General features: G+C 36.9%; 1 protein-coding gene across 1 annotated transcript; it reads right to left on the bottom strand.

The window, feature by feature from the left end:
- Positions 1–1206: 1206 nt before the first annotated feature.
- Positions 1207–19944, bottom strand: LOC106713251 (S-adenosylmethionine decarboxylase proenzyme). The gene is made up of 8 exons (XM_014506007.2): positions 19544–19944; positions 18049–18135; positions 7793–7994; positions 3270–3366; positions 2473–2642; positions 2132–2224; positions 1463–1618; positions 1207–1384 (listed from the first exon to the last, which is right to left on the bottom strand). Exons 1-8 carry the CDS (start codon positions 19663–19665, stop codon positions 1247–1249), a joined length of 1065 nt encoding a protein of 354 aa, XP_014361493.2. The 5' UTR covers positions 19666–19944; the 3' UTR covers positions 1207–1246.
- Between the last annotated feature and the right edge of the window lie 97 nt (positions 19945–20041).

Genomic DNA, 20041 nt, shown 5'->3' with positions numbered 1-20041 from the left:
ATCTATATATATATAAAAGAAAGTCGTGTTAGTTACACTATTTATAACTCAAGAACGGCTGAATCGATTTGACTGAAAGTTGATGGGCAGGTAGCTTAGAACCAGGAATAGGACATAGGATAATTTTTACCCCGTTTTCTATTTTTTTTTATTCCGCGCGGACGGAGTCGCGGGAAAAAGCTATAGCTAAAGCTGACAAACGTCATAAAGTAAATTAATAATATCAAGGCTTATTTATTCCAAAGTATTTTAACAGATATAAAGTTATATTTATGAAGATATTAATCCTATGAATAAGATATGAAACTATTTTATATTATGTATATATTGGTGATACTGTCATGGACTGTTTTGTTACAAGTATTTTAATCAAACGGTTAAGGGAAAGATATATTTTATTAATAAATATAATGCAATTAGAAATGTCGTTTTATTATTTTTTACATCGTCACATTTTTACTTTTAAAAATTACGTAGTTATATTTTAAAATGAAAAAAAGGCTGCAGCAGATATTAAGTGAAGGTGAGATGTGAAGGGTGGTGAAGGTTTACTATAAAATATGTTGGACATTGAAATAAAAGTCAGATGATGAAAGAAATCATTTATTTGATTGTATATCTCCGGGGCGAGTGCGCGGGGGGGGGGGGGGGGGTGGCCGCAACACTAGCGCCGCGCCCCGCCTGCGCGCGCACTGCTCGCACTCCGGTCACCTCTCTTAACACCGATAAACTTCTACCAGAGAATCTCGATAGAATCGCTTCCTATGATAACTAGGGACTCCCCTGACGACGAGGACGACGACGAGGACGAGTACTGCGGCGAGGTCGCGCCACGCGCTCTATAAAATCTAATATCGACACCAATAACATCAACACAGCGAGAGACGAAAGACTACTGTCGTTCTGAACGTCTGTAACTTTCTACTTAACTAATACATTTGTCGTCGACGCCGGGCGGCGGCGGGGGGTTACGGGGGGCTCCGACCCGGCGACGCGGGCGCCGTCGCTAAGCTCTACGATACCGATATCACTCGAGGATCACGTTTATTGGAATGGAACAGTTACATCACAACATAATTATAATAAATCTGTATATCGAGTGTGGCGGCGCGGGGTGTGGCGCGGGGGGTGGCGCGGGGGGTCAGTGCGGGGGGTGCGCGTGGCGGGTGCGCGCCAGCAGGGGGCGCAGCGCACGCGCCAGGCGGTGCAGCAGCGGCGCGGCGCAGCAGGGGGCGGGCGCGCGGCCTCAGCTCGGGAACTTGGCGTAGAGCGCGTAGTGCAGCTCGTAGCCGGAGAAGCGGCAGTACTGCGCCTCCTTCTGCTCGTAGCCGCACAGCGAGGAGAAGCTCTTCAGCTGGCGCGGCGCCGCGCTGCCGGCCGCGTCCTGCGCACACGCACACGTGACACACTGCAGTGCGGGGCAGGGGAGGGGAGGGTGCAGCAGACGGAGGAGGAGACGTACCGGTGTGGCGAACACGGTGAGCACGAAGCGGCCGGGGCGGAAGGCGTGCAGCACTCGCGCCACCACCTCGTCGTAGCTGGACACGGGCACGTTGGACTCGAAGGAGACGTACGAGCAGGACCGCTCCGGAGTTATGTGGATCGTCATGTAGCAGCCCTGCATCACGTTACATCACATTACATCACATTGTATCACATACATCTAACACACACAGATCACGTGCCGGAGCGTGCTATTTACACTATAGTCAATGTATCGCGGATGACTCGAGACGAAGCAATTTTAATAAACTATGTAACTTGATTCTATATAATTTATGAAATTTCAAAGCCTTTTTAATGTACTGATAATGATAAATGAACAAGCAGCAAAGAAATAAGAAACACATTACATAAAAAGCAAATGATAAAGATCTGTACATATTATAAAAACACTCATATGTGATGATCGACACTTGTTCGTAAATAACATGCGTAAGACTTACAGATGGTATGTCGCTTTCTCTCTGATTGTATGCCGATGTACAAAGTTATATAACATATATAAATCACTAATTATATATATTTTATATAAAATTAATTCATAAAAACACAACACATTCAATGCCATTTCACACGCGAATTATTTAAAATACAGTGAACCATTTAAAGTAATGATGTAGGTACTCACATCTTTGGCGACTCCGTTCATGGAGTACCCGCAGGGATCAAACAGGTAGTCGTCTATCACCATGCCCGGGATTATTTTATCTATACCCGACTCCTGGAAATAACACAAATATTTATTAACCCTCATCATACACTTCAAAAAATATAGACATTTAATTTTAACAGTAAATTAGGAACTTTAATTGATTGATAAACAGAAATATGGAGAACTGACCGCCAACCTTCGCTAGTCGGAGAGGCACCTCAAGAAGAAGAATTGATTGATGTCTGCATAGATATAGGATTGAATATCTTATGGGTTATGGGTACATACGGGTTAGATAGTGTGGGGGGGGGGTGTACCTTGGTGGCGTGGTGTGCGGAGGCGCTGTGGGCTCGTGTGAAGATGTTCATGACAGCGGGGTCTAGATCAGACATGAGTATCTCAATGGTCTGGTCAGGCTCGCAGCCGGCACACCCCGCGCTCACCTCGCTCGCCTCGCGGTGCTCCTTCTCCAGCGCCGCCACAGTGCCTGCGCCCACACATACAATCACATTTTTAACATGACACCTGCGGGTTCGTTTTAAATGTATGTAAATTGTAATAGCACTGAACGACTTTCAATTAAATTAATAAATCAAATAGAAAAATAAACATATTTTTAAAAGCTCACTTAATACTATAGCGTAGATTATTTCTGATCAGAAACTTGCAATATATTTTAATGCTTTAATAGTATGAACGAACCTTAACCATGATATCATTTAGTAAGTGGAAATCTGCAAAATACTTGTCTGGGGATTATTTTGGTGATATTTGTTGCGATGTTGCAAATATGTACAATGTTGCGTAATACACGAGGTTAAGAATATAAAATGAACAATTACACGAGTGTGTCACACGAGTACGGCGACATCGTCAGCGGCGGGCGCGCGATAAACCATTGATCTCACGCTATCCGCTATTCGGTGAAATTAATTGCTGTTTTGTATTTTTACATGAAGAAAAATACATTAATTTTAAAGTGAATGTTTTTACTTTTTCTATAAAGTTCTATAAAGTTCTATTTTAACTATAATTATATGATACATAATATATTATTTGAGATGACTGATAAATAAATACAGCAGTATATTGCAAAGAAGTATGTACAGCTAACCTTCAAGCGGCAGCAGCGTGTAGAGATACCAGCAGTCCTTCTCGGGACCCATGATGTACGCGCGACCGTCGCCGAAGAACGAGTCCAGCAATTCCACCTGCAAACATTAACATCACATACTGTTTGATTAATGTTTAAAATGTAATATATCAGAAAATAATCAATTTTGAAGACGTGAGAAGTTATTCTTTATTTAATTTCCAGTAGAATTGCAAATTACAAAAACTTTTCGCATCTTTAACAACCTCCGCAGTAATATTTACAAAGCAATAAAATTACCTCAAACACTGATAAAAATCATCGTAAATATATCGTAAGATCTCTAGTGATGTTTGTTTGTTCTTTTACGTTATTTAAATGATTAAGATATATAAAGGTACTTAACATATTGCAGTTAGTAACAAATGGGTTCACGTAAATTATCACAATTGATTATTTGCAAAACATTATTAGAAATGAATGAACGTTCCTCGTAAAAATGCATTATCATTAATCATAGGTACTTGGTTAAGATTTAATGTTCGAGGGAACAAAAGCAGGGTCTTTGAGGCCTCAAAGTACATAAACATAATGAATTAAGGTCGTTTATCGTATACGCGTGTATAAATTTGTTTAGTGGTACTTGGAAATTTATAATTTAACTAGCTATCGCCCGCTACTCTGTCCGCGCAGAATTAAAAATAAACGTAATAAGTAGTCTATGTGTTTTTCCAAACAATGTTCTACATCTGTGCCAAATTTCATCAAGATCCGTTGAGCCTTTCTGAAGATACCTTTAAACAGATATCCATACATCCATCTAAACATTCGCATTCATAATATTATTATATACCACTGTTGTTTTTAGAAGTGAGGATTTTGTACCACATCTAAAGAAATTATCCTTTCAATAAAAAAAACTATTTTTTGTTAAAGGTTCATAAATACACATTTGTTTTAAAAAGTGAGCAGTGTTCGATGTTTACGGCTAGTGATAGTATTTATCAAAGCACGTGTCGGACAACGCGCTGCGAGTTGCTCGACGTTTGTATGAATGACCTCTCTATACGCTTACACACATTGTTCTATGATTAATTACATTAATCTGTTTAACATAACATGTAATTAAACAGAAAAGGAAGTAATATGTATATTTAGTGATATGTATTCGAGATAGCCCGCGCTATTCACATAATACATCTATAGTTATGGACATAGCGCGTGTAAACCTGACCAGACATGACAAGAGTACATTATACAAATTATCTATTTATTTTATTTACTCGGCCAAATATCTTTACTAATATAATAAGGCGTAAACAAACACTTCTTCATAACGAAGGATTGCAATTATGGCACTTGCGACACACTTTAAGCTTTATATTTTTAAACTTAGGAGGTAAGTAAAATTGACAAAAAAGTTTTTTTAGAAAAAGGACAAAAATTGAAAGCCAATAGCAGTAAAGGATGGTTGTCATGGTAACGGTAATTCAAAGCCAATGGCGAAGGCCTTTGTTGTCATTTGAACATTTAAATTTTGACATTTGCATTTGAAAGTTTTAAAAATGAATCAGAATTTCATAGTATTATCATAAATTATACGTATTTGTACATATTAATAAGAGATACTTCTTTGGATTAAATCGACGTAATAAAACTATTATCTTAAGCAAAACACAAGATCATTCATTTAAAACCACACTCCATTAAGTTAATCTACCATTAAATGAAAACCAATTTGCTTTGCAGGAAGAGAAAGAGAAAGACTCATGTAAAATTATGATTAACCAACATCTTGTAAAACTGAGAATCGAACCCTCGAGCCTGTATATATATTGATTCACCACAGAGTATTGAAGCCGGCAACCTGTAGACATGACATGCCAAAGGGTATCAGTTACACGAGCAAGCTTCTAGTGCATACGCATGACTAACACGTTTGACACACAGTGAAGTGTCTGCAGCCCTTATCTCTTACACTGACAATATTGTAGTTAACTAGTTAATTATGTGCATAATAAGAGATAAATGTCATTTTAATATAATGAGCCCGTAAAGAGTAGAAGAAATTATACTATACTAGCTTTTACCCGCGACTCCGTCCGCGCGGAATAAAAAATAGGAAACGGGGTAAAAATTATCCTATGTCCGTCTCCTGGTTCTAAGCTACCTGCCCACCAATTTTCAGTCAAATCGATTTAGCCGTTCTTGAGTTATAAATAGTGTAACTAACACGACTTTCTTTTAAATAAGATAGATGTCGCCCGCGACTTTCAGACTATGTTCAACATGGTATGGAGCCAAATATAATTGATAGCAGTTGATATACCTTCTAATAACGTCTATCCATACATCTATCCATCTAAACTTTCGCATTTATAAGTAAGATGACAATTAAATCTGACAATACACGGTTTTAAATCTTAGCTAGGTTACGTCATAATTGTGAAAAACTTTGATTCCCAAAAGACTATTTACTAAGTTCAATCGAAATAATAATTATCAAAGTTTATCACATTATTACTGGACCTTCTTTAAGATAATATTTTACGCAGAAGAGATACGAATATGAGAATTGAGATATGCGGAACATTAGATAATGTGAACTTTGTCAGGAGCGACTGGACCCAGCTTCCTAGTGCGACTCCTGATAACAAACGTGTCCATTGTGATAACAATTATACTTATACTTCTCAAAAGTTTAAAATAGCTACTCTGCGTTATCTTAACGACTTGTGACGAAAGCAACTTGATAAACGTAAATTACCATTGAGAGATGTTCCTTAACATTGAAGACTAGCTTTTACCCGCGACTCCGTCCGCGCAGAATAAAAAATAGAAAACGGGGTAAAAATTATCCTATGTCCGTTTCCTGGTTCTCAGCTACCTCCCCATCAATTTTCAGCTAAATCAGTTCGACCGATCTTGAGTTATAAATAGTGTAACTAACACGACTTTCTTTTATATATTAGGTCCTTACATATGAAATTGGCGTTTTGTATGGGAGGAACAAGAAGTCGAATATTTTTTAATATATTATATTTAATTAATCAAAGTATGAACCATTATTTTCTATGCACTTTTGCCATCTCATAGGTAGTTCATTGATCCCTTTACTAAAAAAACCAGTCGGACGGGAATCAATAAAATCTTTGAAGACGATTTGGACTGCCCCATCGGAGTTGAATTTTTTCCCTTGCAAGAAGTTATCCAAATTTCGAAAAAAATGGTAATCTGTTGGAGCAAGGTCCGGGGAATACGAAGGATGTCTTAGACTTTCCAATTGAAGCTCTTCTAATTTAGTAGCCGTCTGTTACGCAGTGTGTGGTCTAGCGTTGTCGTGAAGCAGCAGTGGCGTGGAGCGATTGACCAGCCTAGGTTGTTTAGCCGCTAGCTTTTCCATCATGGTTTGCAATTGCTGACAATAGACATCAGCCGTAATAGTCTGGCCAGATTTGAGAAAACTGTAATGAACAATACCGGCACTAGCCCACCAAACGCTTACAAGTAACTTTTTTGGGGTTAATTTTCGCTTGGGGCAGGATTTGGCTGGCTGGACAGGATCCAACCATTGCGCTGAGCGCTTCCGATTATCGTAAAGGACCCATTTTTCATCACAGGTAATGATTCGGTTTAAAATACCTTCATTATTGTGCCGGTTTAGTAATGTAACGCAACAGTCGACGCGCGTTTGCCGGTTTGCTTCAGTCAATTCGTGAGGTACCCACCTTTCAAGCTTTTTAATCTTCCCAATTTGCTTCAAGTGAATTAAAACAGTTTTATCACTAACATCGCAGCCTGCAGCTAACTCGGACGTGGTTTGCAATGGATCCGCTTCCACAATAGCCTTCAACTCTTCATTATCAACTTGAGTCTCAGGCCGTCCACGGGGCTTGTTCTGCAGATCGAAATTTCCAGAACGAAAACGTTGGAACCAAAAACGAACTGTGTTTTCTTTTGCAACACGACCGCCATACACATCATTCACCCTTCGAGTCGTTTCCGCAGCACTAGTGCCACGGCGGAACTCGTACTCGTAAATAATGCGATATTTTAAGTTTTCCATTTTGTAAAATGAGTGACGCAAACAGAAAAAAACAGAAGAAAAAAAACAAATGAATGACGGTCATCGAACCACAAATACATGAGTCTATAGCTGTACAAATTTGAATTTGGAATTCCTTACCAAAGAGGAGAAATTCGTGATTAAAGTGGCCAGTACGAAAAACGCCAATTTCATATGTAAGGACCTAATATATAGATGAATAAATTGAAGAATGGATAGTCACTGTAATACGAAAAAATGATTTTTTGTTTAATTGTAAATGTTAAAATCCTACAGTTTAGTAGCATAATCATTGTCAAAAATTACAAACACCCAATTTACTCTATGAATTATGATGCAGTAGTTGCAATCGTCCCTTAGGTGATGCAACAGTGGTTTTCGTTATTTACTACCACACTCAGGGTCGTTAATTGGTCCACGGGCCACGGAGGTATAAGGGTGTACTGTATTGTAAGAGGTGAGACAGATAGAAACAGACCTCGGAGTCAAAGTTATCGTGCGGGGTGAGCTGCGCGTGCGGGCGTGCGAACTCCCTGCGCGAGTAGAAGACGTTGTGAACGCGCGCGTGCCCGGCGGTGTCTCGCGCCAGGGCTAGCACGGCGCGCACGCATCGCAGCGGCGTCGTTGTACCGCATGTCTTCAGGATCCAGCGCCGACGCGACACAAACATGCTGCTCTCACTGCAACAAACAAACATTTTACAATGGATAAACCAGCGCTTGACTACAGGAACCTTATCACCATTATGTTATCACTAAAAGATTATGTATTCTTAACATAAAAAGAACAGAAATAATTAAATAGACAAAGAAGATTTGTATAATTTTAGTAACAAGGCTGCGTACAACTCGCTTGTAGGCTAAAGATTTGAATGTTCAACTATACACGGATGTTGTGTTACAATGTAGACAAAATACGCAGAGATAGAACAAGCGAGTGTTCGTAGAATTTATTCTATGTATAATAAAGATCATTAGTCCTTCTGAAATCAAAGCAAACGTTACCTACTTCCTTTTTTATTATACATCCGCAAGAAATCATAACAAACTTTTCAATTAACATTCATCTATGAATTTGTTAAATGTCTGTCAAGATTAGAGAAGGAACGCTAGGATATGAAAACAACATATTTAGTTAACTTTACTTCAGGCTCAAAATTAACATTTTTTTTCTAAAATCAATCTTATTCCTCAGTGATTAAGTTTAAATGGTCATAAATGAAGCATAGTTAAGTAGTCATGTTCAGTACACATTAGTAGCCAGTACTAACACGAAGTGTGATAACAAAGCAAACGCCTTATCGATTGACCTCAATACAGTAACATTTAGAGTTCACACGGCTACAGGAATTACCACAAACTGCACGCATCTTTCACACTTCTCATCGCGAACCTATTAAAAAGAAAATTTTATTGACGATAGTAGACGCCAGCAACATCTATCGTACGAATTGGCCAGCTCGAACGATGTAATACCACGACCACACACAAGACAGGTGTGAAGTGGAAGCTATTCAACGTTTCGTCTTTTCCTACCCACCATTAAATGGAAAGGATGAGAAGGGGACCCTTCTCCATCAAATCCACTTACCCTTTCCATAGACGCTTACATAAAACAGAATCTAATACATTTAAATGTTATAATACATTTTTAATTTATAAGACTTAACAAAATTAATTTCCCACACAATAACACTCAGGTATATTAAAATTATGGACTGCCTTACTATCATGGTCGACAAAGTTAAATTGTGCTATTTGTTTTATAAATAAAGAAATCAGTTTGCGTAGCCAAGGACAGTAATTATCTAAGTATGTATATTTGGCCCCATTATGCGGGTCGGTAACACGGATATTTTGATAGAGACGCGGAATTAGGCGCAGGCTATCTCAAGCACATTGGCACCACCTTGAGACAGACATGATATACCATTCGAATTCAAAAGACCGAAGACGGGACTTTGAACATAATATGATCCTTACACTAAGATTCAAGTCCCGTGTGTAGAGACTAGATAAAACATACGTCAAGAACATTGTAATCTAGATGTTGTTTTGGTTAAATTTGCAACAAAATCTTACTATAATCTTAATATATATAAATCTCGTGTCACAATGTTTGTCCTCAATGGACTCCTAAACCACTTAACCGATTATAATAAAATTCGCACACCATGTGCAGTTCGATCCAACTTGAGAGATAGGATAGTTTAAATCTCAAATTATAGTCGCAATTTTAATTTATTGCTAATTATTTGTCTGTTATTATTTGACAGTCACAATTATCTGTTAACTCCAAATGATTCTAACAGATGTCGATACCTTTCGACTGGGTTGAGTAAGTAATCAATAGATGGCGCTGCTATGGTAAATCTACGAACGTGCCATATAAGCTACATTTATTTTTATCAATTTTTCATACCCCAATTAAATTTTTTTTAACTGCGCGCGGACGGAGTCGCGGGCGACAGCTAGTAATATTATAAATGCGAATGTTTAGATGGATGTGGATGTTTGTTTGGAGGTATCTCCAGAGCGGCTCAACGGGTCTTGATTTGGTACAGATGTAGAACATAGTCTGGAAGAACACATAAGCTACTTATTAAGTTTTTTTCTAATTCCGCGCGGACGGAGTCGCGGGCGACAGCTAGTACATAATAAAATCACGAGCGATCTAATAGAACATTAATCTTTGTGTAATTTATGTTATACAAGCATTACCTTATCTTGCTTAAATGTGATTATGGGCGTGGTGCAGATGAGGTGCATGTACTGTGGAGGGGAGAGGGGTCGCCGAGCAACAGGCGCAGCCAGGTGTAATGGCGGTGGAAAGGTTCTGGACCAGGATGCAAAGGGTGCCGACACTCCCCTGCTCGTACCTCGTACATATAAAATAGATAACAATTTGGTAAAACTTTGTATTTTATTGATTTACAATGTAATAGGCGATGAACTCTAACGACAATAGTACTCGACAATACTGTCACTTTATAATTTGTACTATGCAAATAGTTTATGATAAAAAACAAATATCTTCTAGGTTATGGTAAAGAAACATACATCGATTCTTTTTTAGATGTCGCCATTCTACAATATATTGTAATATAATGTAAATAATAAATGGCTACATTTTACGGCTTCGAATGCACATTTTCAACTTGTGTCGTAACAGTAACACGCTGAGTCTACGTGAAACATAAAGGCGTCACTTGCTGAAAATTTAAAAATATATACAAACTAGCAGTCGCCCGTGACTTCGTCCGCGCAAAATTAAAATAACTTAATAAGTAGCCTATGTGTTCTTCCAGACTATGTTCTACATCTGCGCAAAATTTCATCAAGATCCATTGAGCCATCTAAACATTCGCATTTATAATATTTTAACAATCTGTAAACAGAAGTAGAGAAGCGGAGCTGGCAGGGGGCGGCAGGGACACGGGTGCGAGGGGGATGGGTGCTGCTGCACGGCGCAGGTGCCGATCGATAGAGGGCTCACCCCCCCTCTTCCTCTCACCGGCCACCGTATGCAGCTGCCTACAGTCTGTAAGCTTCTCCTGGACTGCGCTCATCAGCCCATGAGTACTTTGCAAACGATATAAATTGACATATTATATAGAATATTGCTTCAACTATTAAAAGCATTCAATTTGCATGTCGCGGTTTTTTATTGCGTTTTACGTAGCAGTTATATTCCACATTTAATTTAAAAACTTCGGTTTTTGGACTGTATTTGAATGGTTTTATTTTTTAGGCGCGACGCAATTGCATAAACATCCCAACATCAAATTTAACAAACTTAAATGACATAGCTATTGTTTGTTTTTAAATAAAATCATTGTCAAAATATTATAAATGCAAAATGTATAGATACGTATGTAGCGAGATGTTTAAATAAATTGTCTTAAACGATAGCGGCTGATAACAGATGTAACTTAAAAACTTAACTTTTACTTTTCGAAACAACCTTTGACAAGATTTTCTCCATTTTAGACGTTAGTAAACCAACCCGTACTTGGCCAGCGTGGTTGACTATGGCTCATCACTATAACTTAGGGTAGGCTCTGAGCCCCTCAGTGGGGACGGAATAGAAAAAGTCCACAATGAAAATGTATCACATATTTAGAGCGTGATTCCATGTGCGGAAGAGAGCGTACCCAAACAGTTACATCTAATGCGACGTGTTGGCAAACAAACATTTCCCAATATAACTCTATTCCATTATGAAGCATCATAAATATATCTCACGTGTACAGATGTTCAAGTCGCAATGGTAACTTTATATCAAACATAACCACACTGCAGTTCTTTTTCCTAGCCACAAGGATATCATTGGAAAGTAAAATTACGGCGTACATGATAAAAAAATTATTTATAGGTATAAGTTAATATTCAAACTTTAATACCGACAGCACAAAATTGCCTTTTTCAAAAACAAAGAATTGTGTAACTAAAGAACGCATTCGTATGTTTGTAGAGACGGTTATGTTTGACAATGGTCCGGTCCGCGGTCGAGGCACTAGTATTACATAACACAGTGAGAGATCGGCCTTGGAGATCGTTTGCTAAGGCCAATCATCGTGTTTATTGCTCGCTTGGTTTGTCAGGTTGTGACCGAAGGCCATGCTTTTTGCACGCCCACGCCGACGACGGACATTTTTTTATTATCCCATTTAAAGTAATCAGGGGCACGTCTACTGCAACTATAGAGAGGTATCTTGTTGTTAGAATAATAGAAATCTAAATATGGCCAGGTGGACTTATGTTCTAAAGTGATTTTGTCAGTACAGTTACATAGAAAAGAGCAGAACAAATGTGTGTATTTAGCCCCAGTATCAAAGATCATATAATCTTTATTTTTTTCTTAAACTACAAAACAGAGAAGCTTTATAGTAATTATAACAAGCGTTAACAAGCGAATAGAAATAAATCGGTTTAATTACTTATGAATGACATGGCTTCATAAAAAAATTAAGATAAAGCAAACCGGTTACGTAAATTAAACAAGTTTCGTTAAGAGTTAAACCAAAACATAGATTACAATATGTTCATAAATCAATCTGTACGAATATGTCATTTCAAAACCAAATATTGAATAGCCAATTTTAATAATTTGGTTAGTTTTCAGCGCAACGTAATTTGACATTTGCGAATTTAAGCATATTTTCTGAAAGATAAATGAAAATATTTAATAATTAAAAAAACACGTGAACCTTTTTATACCTTATATTAACAAAACGACCACAATCATATACATATTATTCCCTGTAAAAGATAAGAACAGCGATTACGACGAGTGCACTGAGCATGCGCGCCCTGCACCTTGACCTTACCCGGCTGCCCCACCCCCTGGTCGGCAGGGTAGCAGGGTGGGGGCGTCTCAAGACGTATAAACGATGCTTGTTCGCGAGTACCGGTAAATATAGCCTCCCTATGTCGATCGTCGCCGTGACATATCATGATAACGTAAGATGATCTTCTCATAAAATTGCTTATTTGTATAGATTTCTGTTTATGATTATTTATTTTTATTTAGCTTGTACACTCCTCCTATTAGCGTTATACCAACAAATATGATCAAGTTTCCAATTGGATAGTTTTGTAAAGTTCCAAACCAGTTTCGAAGTGGTGCTACTGGTACATGTAGAAATATACCTATCGTCTTGTGTGTGTGACCTTCATCCCGGTGCACCGTAACCGCGTATGACGTCATGTGCACCCTGAAGTGTTTATCAACAACTTATTGAATTGATACTAGTACCTTCGCGGCCGTCGAATTGTTTTAATTTGTGGGTAGTTGGACTTGACTCCTTTCACGCACTATAAAAATTTAATGATTTAAGTCAGGCCGATCTATTCTTTGACTATATCTTTACTCGGGTTTGTTTCGAGCATCACATTGATTTGGACCGTCCAAAGGGTTATTTCTGGGGACTATTTTTTTTTTTAATTTTGACTGTGTCGCTAAGTTTTGTAGATTCCGGGACAGCCTTGCAATTTAATTAAATTACTTAAAGATGATAAGGTGTTCGGTTAAAAACGCAAAAATAATAAAATCGGAACGAAACCCATTATGTCCTCAGTCTATCTTAACACTACTGGAAAAGTAATCTAAAGACAATAACAAGATGCCACGAGCAACATTTCCCACGGCGCGCTGGTCGAGCTTGGCCGTGCTTGCGGTCGCGGCCGTTTTTACAACATGTTTGTCATTAGATCAGTTATTTACAAACATTCGTTTAGAGATGTGTGTAACAGGTCTGACCTAATATTAAACTAATCTTCCAAGCTGACCTACATAACCGCGAGCGTGATTTTACAGTTTATTTTTGCAGGTTCGATTCCCGCATCTAGATATTTATAACCTAGTTATTTTCGAAATACATGTTAATCACAATGTTTTTTTTAAAAGATGACTGTCTACTGGACGCAGAAGCAACAACACGATGACAGTGCATTCACTTTAAAACTTTAATCATACTGAAATCACACGAAATATGAATAAGTCGAGTAACATTAAATGGTTGAGAAGCTTAAAAATTATCTCCGATTTCATAAAGAGAGTTTTCAGTTGCACGCTTGAATAACGTGAGTTTTATGAACTATCTATGTCCAAATGATAATTATAAAATTTCACTTGGATATTTGCCTGTTGTGTGACGAAGTACGTACAGCGGTGTGCGTAGTAGTCACGCCCCCAGCTCGTGTCGTGTCCACCGTAACATCAACGAAATCTAAAATGCCGTTATATTTTACGCCTCACATGAAAGCTGCCGTTCATATTGATAAAGCGTCAAATGACAGCCGACACAATACAAGAGGCAGTTTCTATAGTCGCTTCTCACAGGAGACATGAGGTGTAGTGTGAGGTGTGGAGTGAGGCGTTTTGTTCGCGTCTGTTTACCCTTACCGACGGAAGTTACCCAAGAGTTTCAACAGCCATGTGAACGCGCTCAAGAATGGTTTCAGTCGAAGTAAAATTATCTGAATTATTTCAATATTTTATTAACATCATTTTTTTTTTTCGTATAACTAAATGTGCAGACTTCTAAAGCTAAGAAGCTACTTTATTATCTAATCGAGTAGAGACGTCCATTACAAACAAACAAATCCATTCGCTCCGTGCCAACTTGTGTCTTGTCAAAGCTTCTATATACTTGTACGTATGTCCGAATAAAGACGTAACTTTTTTTTAAATCAAATTTAGTTTTACGTCATACGTCTAAATATCACATTGCGGGTTTACGTCTGAAGGTCATCCTCCTTTTAGATTCGTCTGCGTTAGTTGTATTCAGGATATTTAAGATGCAAATATTATTATTGATTTTATTATAATATATACAAAGTAATTAAAATAATTCCTATATGCGGCTTGTATATATATAATAATATATGATGTTGGGTTTCTTAGAATTGACTCGAGTGAATCCATGTCCTGCCCAAACGTAAAATAAGCGCTAGCCGTGGAGTTGCAGAAAATCTTACTGCACATGTATATTTTATTTCAATGATTTCATTTAATTTCTAACAATATTTTACAATAGAGCGGGAAAATTTCAAATTTGGCAAACATTCTATGTCATGTTAATACAGTGACACTATACGGCGTCTGAAATTTGACAACGGACATAGAACCAGTGGTCTATACGTGTCAACAGAAAGTTTTAAATCATAATATTATCTCTTTACATTCTTAAATATCTTAAAAAATTTGTAACGAACACGTCAAAGGAAAGACATATTTACTAACAACAGATTCTGTTTCAACGGTCACTGCATAGACACTGTCAAAGCTTCCCTGAAAGTCATTAAAACACTCTACATTAGCTTTCACTATCTGTAGGTTGTAGGTGTAGTTGGCAAGGTGCCAGCGAGGTGACGTCATCACACGTCATGCGTCACGTAACGCGCGTCATCCTGACGAATTTTCCACACACAGCGTAGACAGAGAGGTGATAACATTATTATGTAAGGTAATAATTAACTATACTAACAATCGCTATCTGATATTTTTATTGATTTTTATGTAACTACCAAATTATTCAATGTAAAATGTTGGAGAAAATTTTCCAAAACTCCTGTTTAACTCAATTTCGAAGTTTAAATGCTTTAAAACAGGTTCCCCAAAAATATAACCGCCAGACAAAAACTTGACGTATGTCAAAAAAGTAGCGGCCGGTTCGTACCGAGATTTCCATGAAGTAATCAGTTTGATCATAACTGCTATCGGCACAGGCGAAGCCTCTATATTAAATGTATTTTACAAGAATCAAGAGCCAAATAACTTGGCTAGCTATATTCATTAAACTAGACTTTTAGACAGTAGTTAGTAAAAATATTACCATGTGTTGTGTCAACAAAGTATATGTGAGACACGAGTTCGACAATGATGAGTATACACAAGACTCGTATTTTTAGCGCTACATAAATAGACAAGTGCATGTATCAGACGGGAGGGCACTTGTACTCACCACTCGCGGTTGACGGTTATAAAAATGCTTTACGATAGTTTTCCACGATGACAGCACAGTAAAGAAGCGCAGTAGTCTCAGCATCTGCTTTCAAACCAATTAGCAGTACTGCAAAACTTCACTGTTCTGCTTCCGTGTAAAAAATTGCGTATGTTTTAACAAACGAATTTAGTACAACATAAAGTAGTCGTTATACACTATTAACATCAAAATTAATGACAAACAAGACAAATTATACAGTTGATGGAGCCATCAACTGTATAATTAAAATCACTGACAAATTAAGGCCCGGAATGTCAAGAACTATTGATAATTTTGCAGGTCTTATTAAAATTGACAATTTATCGCAACAAGGATCACGGTCCAATCGTTGACCTCACGTAACTTATCAATTTGATGTTCTGACAGCAGTTAGCAACAGCGGTAATACGACCATCTATCTATGGTTGAGGCGTTCAGCGTAGTTTACTACATCTAGTGATAACCTTTGACAGTCAGAGATAAAGGGTTACTAATTCCTTATCAGTGGACACGTGGCGTAATCAGTGGCGGCCAGAAGTCATATCTTTCAGATTAAAAGAGGGAAATTTTAAAATAAAACTGACTGCTAATTGTACAAAAAAACGGTCGCCAAAATAACCGTTCTTGATTTAATTTGCGAGACGACATTGGTCTTAGAAGCTGCACTAACGATTTGTCTTCGATGTTTTTTCGAAATTATATTTTACAGATATCGTATGGAATATGTTAGTGTAGAAGTATCCGAGGATCAACATGGCTAAGTTTGTTAGCCGGTAGTACATGTGTACTTAGATCAATTAATCCCCAGTTCTAATTAACGGAGATAACATCATGATGCGACGTCGTGACGACAACTTATCAACATATCTGTGAGAAGACGACCTTTTGCTACAGATGGATCTTTTTTTAATTTCGAATTAACATATCTATTAATAACATTGACGTAGAAAACATAAAAAGTTTATTCGAGAAGGTTCTCTGAACTCGAAACTATGACCCCTTTTATTATTTGCATTAAGTATGCATAATATGAGTGTGATGTTATGCTTTTGTTACAAAAAAAGCGCATTTATTTAAATTTTTTAAACACGAATCTTCAGTAAATAAATAAATCAGATAGTAATCAATAAATTAATACTGTGAAGAAAACATTATTTTACATAAAATAAGTAATATTAACACTAATTTAACTTAATTAGTAGCCTATGTGTTTTAGACTATTTTCTATATCCATGTCAAATAGCATCCAAATCCGTTGAGCTGTTCAGGAGATACCTTTTAACAAACATACATCTAAACATTCGCATTTATATTATTAATAAGAAGTAATAATAAAATTATTTATTAGCGACGACGACGCGACATAACAATTCTATTTTTAAGTTTTATTAATATTTGCTTCATTATGATTTCATTTACCACGATTCAAAATTAAAATAGATTTGATTCAAAATACTACGCTAACGCACCTCACACAAGACTGCACGAGTGCCGCAAACGATGAAATAAGAATCGATATGAAACACCTAAAGAAATACAGTCATACTGCAATAAATATTAAATACGATATGCCATGTTACCGGGTAACTCCAAAACGACAACAGATCTGAATTGTAGAACAGAGACAGATTACGATCAGGAAAAGAACAGGCTACAGGCTTTTTCATAGAAAAGTGTTCCCGAAAGATATTAAACACTTTGTTCAATTGATTATCATTAATTAAGTGAACACAAACGAAATCGCGGACAGATAGTGTACATATTTAAACGTCATCTTTTATCCAATAAAAAATTATTAATTTTATCCGTGCAATAAAATCTGTAGGTGTGTAGCGGTCTTTATTAAAATTTACGTACATGACGTCGAGACAACTGAATATATAAATGTTCCGAGTAGCTTCGGACACAAGCATCAAACTTTTCAATAGTTTCATTTAAAATCAATGGATACCATGTCCGTCTCAAACACGTGTCAATTGACTGTACCGTCAAATAATTAAATTCGCTCCACACTTGGTATCAAAATATCATAGCAAACTGTCACATAAGACCTATATATATGTAATTTAACATGTATTATGTTGGTATAAGTTTTAGACATAATTGTTTTGCGAGCGTCAAATGACATTTACCAAAATGGGTAGGAAATAAACGTCCTCCACTGTAAATGTTAAGTATCTCAACAAAATAACTAGGAATAAATTTGACATTATTCTATATATTTTTACAAGTGGTGATGCACTTACCTAAGTACGTATGCGTCGACTTGCTCGCTCTTCGTGAAAGATATGATCTCACAACGGACTATCTTGAGCACCTTTTCCCATTGTTGACTGCAACAAGAAAAATTACTCTGTTTTAAAAACTGAAAATAGTTAATATTATTTAAAATGAGATATCAATCTATACAGATAAATAATATTGGAATGTTTGTGTGTAAAAAAATCATATTTCGTATGTATAATGTGTTTGAGGTATTTTTAAAAACCAATTTTTAAAAATTTGTCTCAACAAAACCATGATTGTTCGGGGTAATCTACTAAAAGCCTGACCAATTCTGAAGAGGCTTTTAATGAAAATTAGCTGGTTTCTGTCGAAGTAGAAGTCTTATTTTTTTCACATTGAGGAAGTTACAACCAACAGCTAGTAAAGTTTAAAATTTATTTTTATTTGTAGAGAACCAAGAATAATTGCCAAGTAATTTTATATTTTGTTATAGAAATTTTTTCTCAAACACAATACAAATATGTCACTATTTTTAATTGATTATATCTATTAAATATTGAAAGTATAATCCTAGATAAGTTGCACCTCAAACTTTTAAACAATCGGGTTGCATTAAGTTTGCCAAAAACCTGTTACATGGAGGGAGACGAAACAGGTTCAGAAACTTTCCAATCTGCCATATAATTACAAGTTTTTTGATGTACCGATTCCAAGGAAGCAATTTAACCAAACAACCTCAAATTTTTGAGCAAATGAGGTTATGTAATATATATTTAAATACCCTTTAGCAAAGCTACAGGCCCATTTAATTTTATTTCTCTGATAAAAATTAATTAATAAACCGTAAAAGTAAAGCACACTCTCAGGTGGTTTGATAAATTACAAAAAATATTGCATATCAAGTCATTATCAATGAACACAACTAAATTGAAATTAAAATTTCTACAATTTATTTTATATAAACCTGATTATGTACCAATAATTAATGCAATTGATATAAACTCAAAAGGAAATTAAATAAACGACTGTGAAAATTGAGTCGAATCGCCTTATTGTCCCTTACCATACTTATATAAGCAGAAATTGAAGCAATACAATGAAAATCATATGTACATATTTTACTGTATGATTCTTAGGATTCAATCACGTGTCCCATTTTAGCGACGGGACTTCTTCGCAGCGGCGTCTCCCAACCAACCAGCGAGCCCGGGCGAAGCCGGGCACCGCGCCGGTGACTCCGCTACGCTAGACATGCCTACCACGCCGAACAGCTGATTCGAGAACCTTCCATCGCCATCATCTCTACATCGATAAACACTATAACATCGTCTTATTACTATGCGGATAGAAACAATAATCCTTATGTCAATAAAAAGTTTTGCTCTCTCTGAACCATGAAGACAAGTTAATATCAAATTGATATATCTTAAAGAACTATAGTATTTTTGAAATTAAAAAGGTATTGTAGGTAAGAGTGTAAAACCGAAGGGTGCAAATCGTACATTTTTCACTTACCGTGTAATTTTCCTTAAATCTGCTTGTTTAGCCGGCGTAAACCATATTTCTATTAACTTTTCCACGCCCTCAAAAAATTGATCGTTACTCTCACTATTAGATATTATTTCTGTTTCAGCCATGGTGACTTTGTTTCAGTTTCAATTGAAAAAAATGTAGTTAACAATTTAATTTCTTCTGGGACCGAGAACACGACCACTACAGTCAAGTGTCAGAAAATGACTGAAACAGCTGTGTGAAACAAAATTATTGGCAAATTGAAGATGATGGAAGAGACGGGTATATTCACATCTCCTTCTCAAAGAGCGAGAGCGAGCGAGCCGGCGGCGGCAGCGACGCGTTCACAAATTTCACATAATCTCAATTTACGGGATTTTATATTTCACGGGCAAGTAGGAAATGGTAATTTATCGTAACAATTCGCTAATGTTGCTATGTATAAATACATTTTATTACCGAAGTACAAAACTCAATTGTAGAAAACTCCTATTAGTAATT

The sequence above is a fragment of the Papilio machaon genome, chromosome 15 (genome assembly GCF_912999745.1).
Source record: "Papilio machaon chromosome 15, ilPapMach1.1, whole genome shotgun sequence".
In the NCBI taxonomy this organism is placed as follows: domain Eukaryota; kingdom Metazoa; phylum Arthropoda; class Insecta; order Lepidoptera; family Papilionidae; genus Papilio; species Papilio machaon.
Note: the sequence above shows the minus strand (reverse complement) of the source record. Positions and strands in the feature narration are given on the sequence as shown.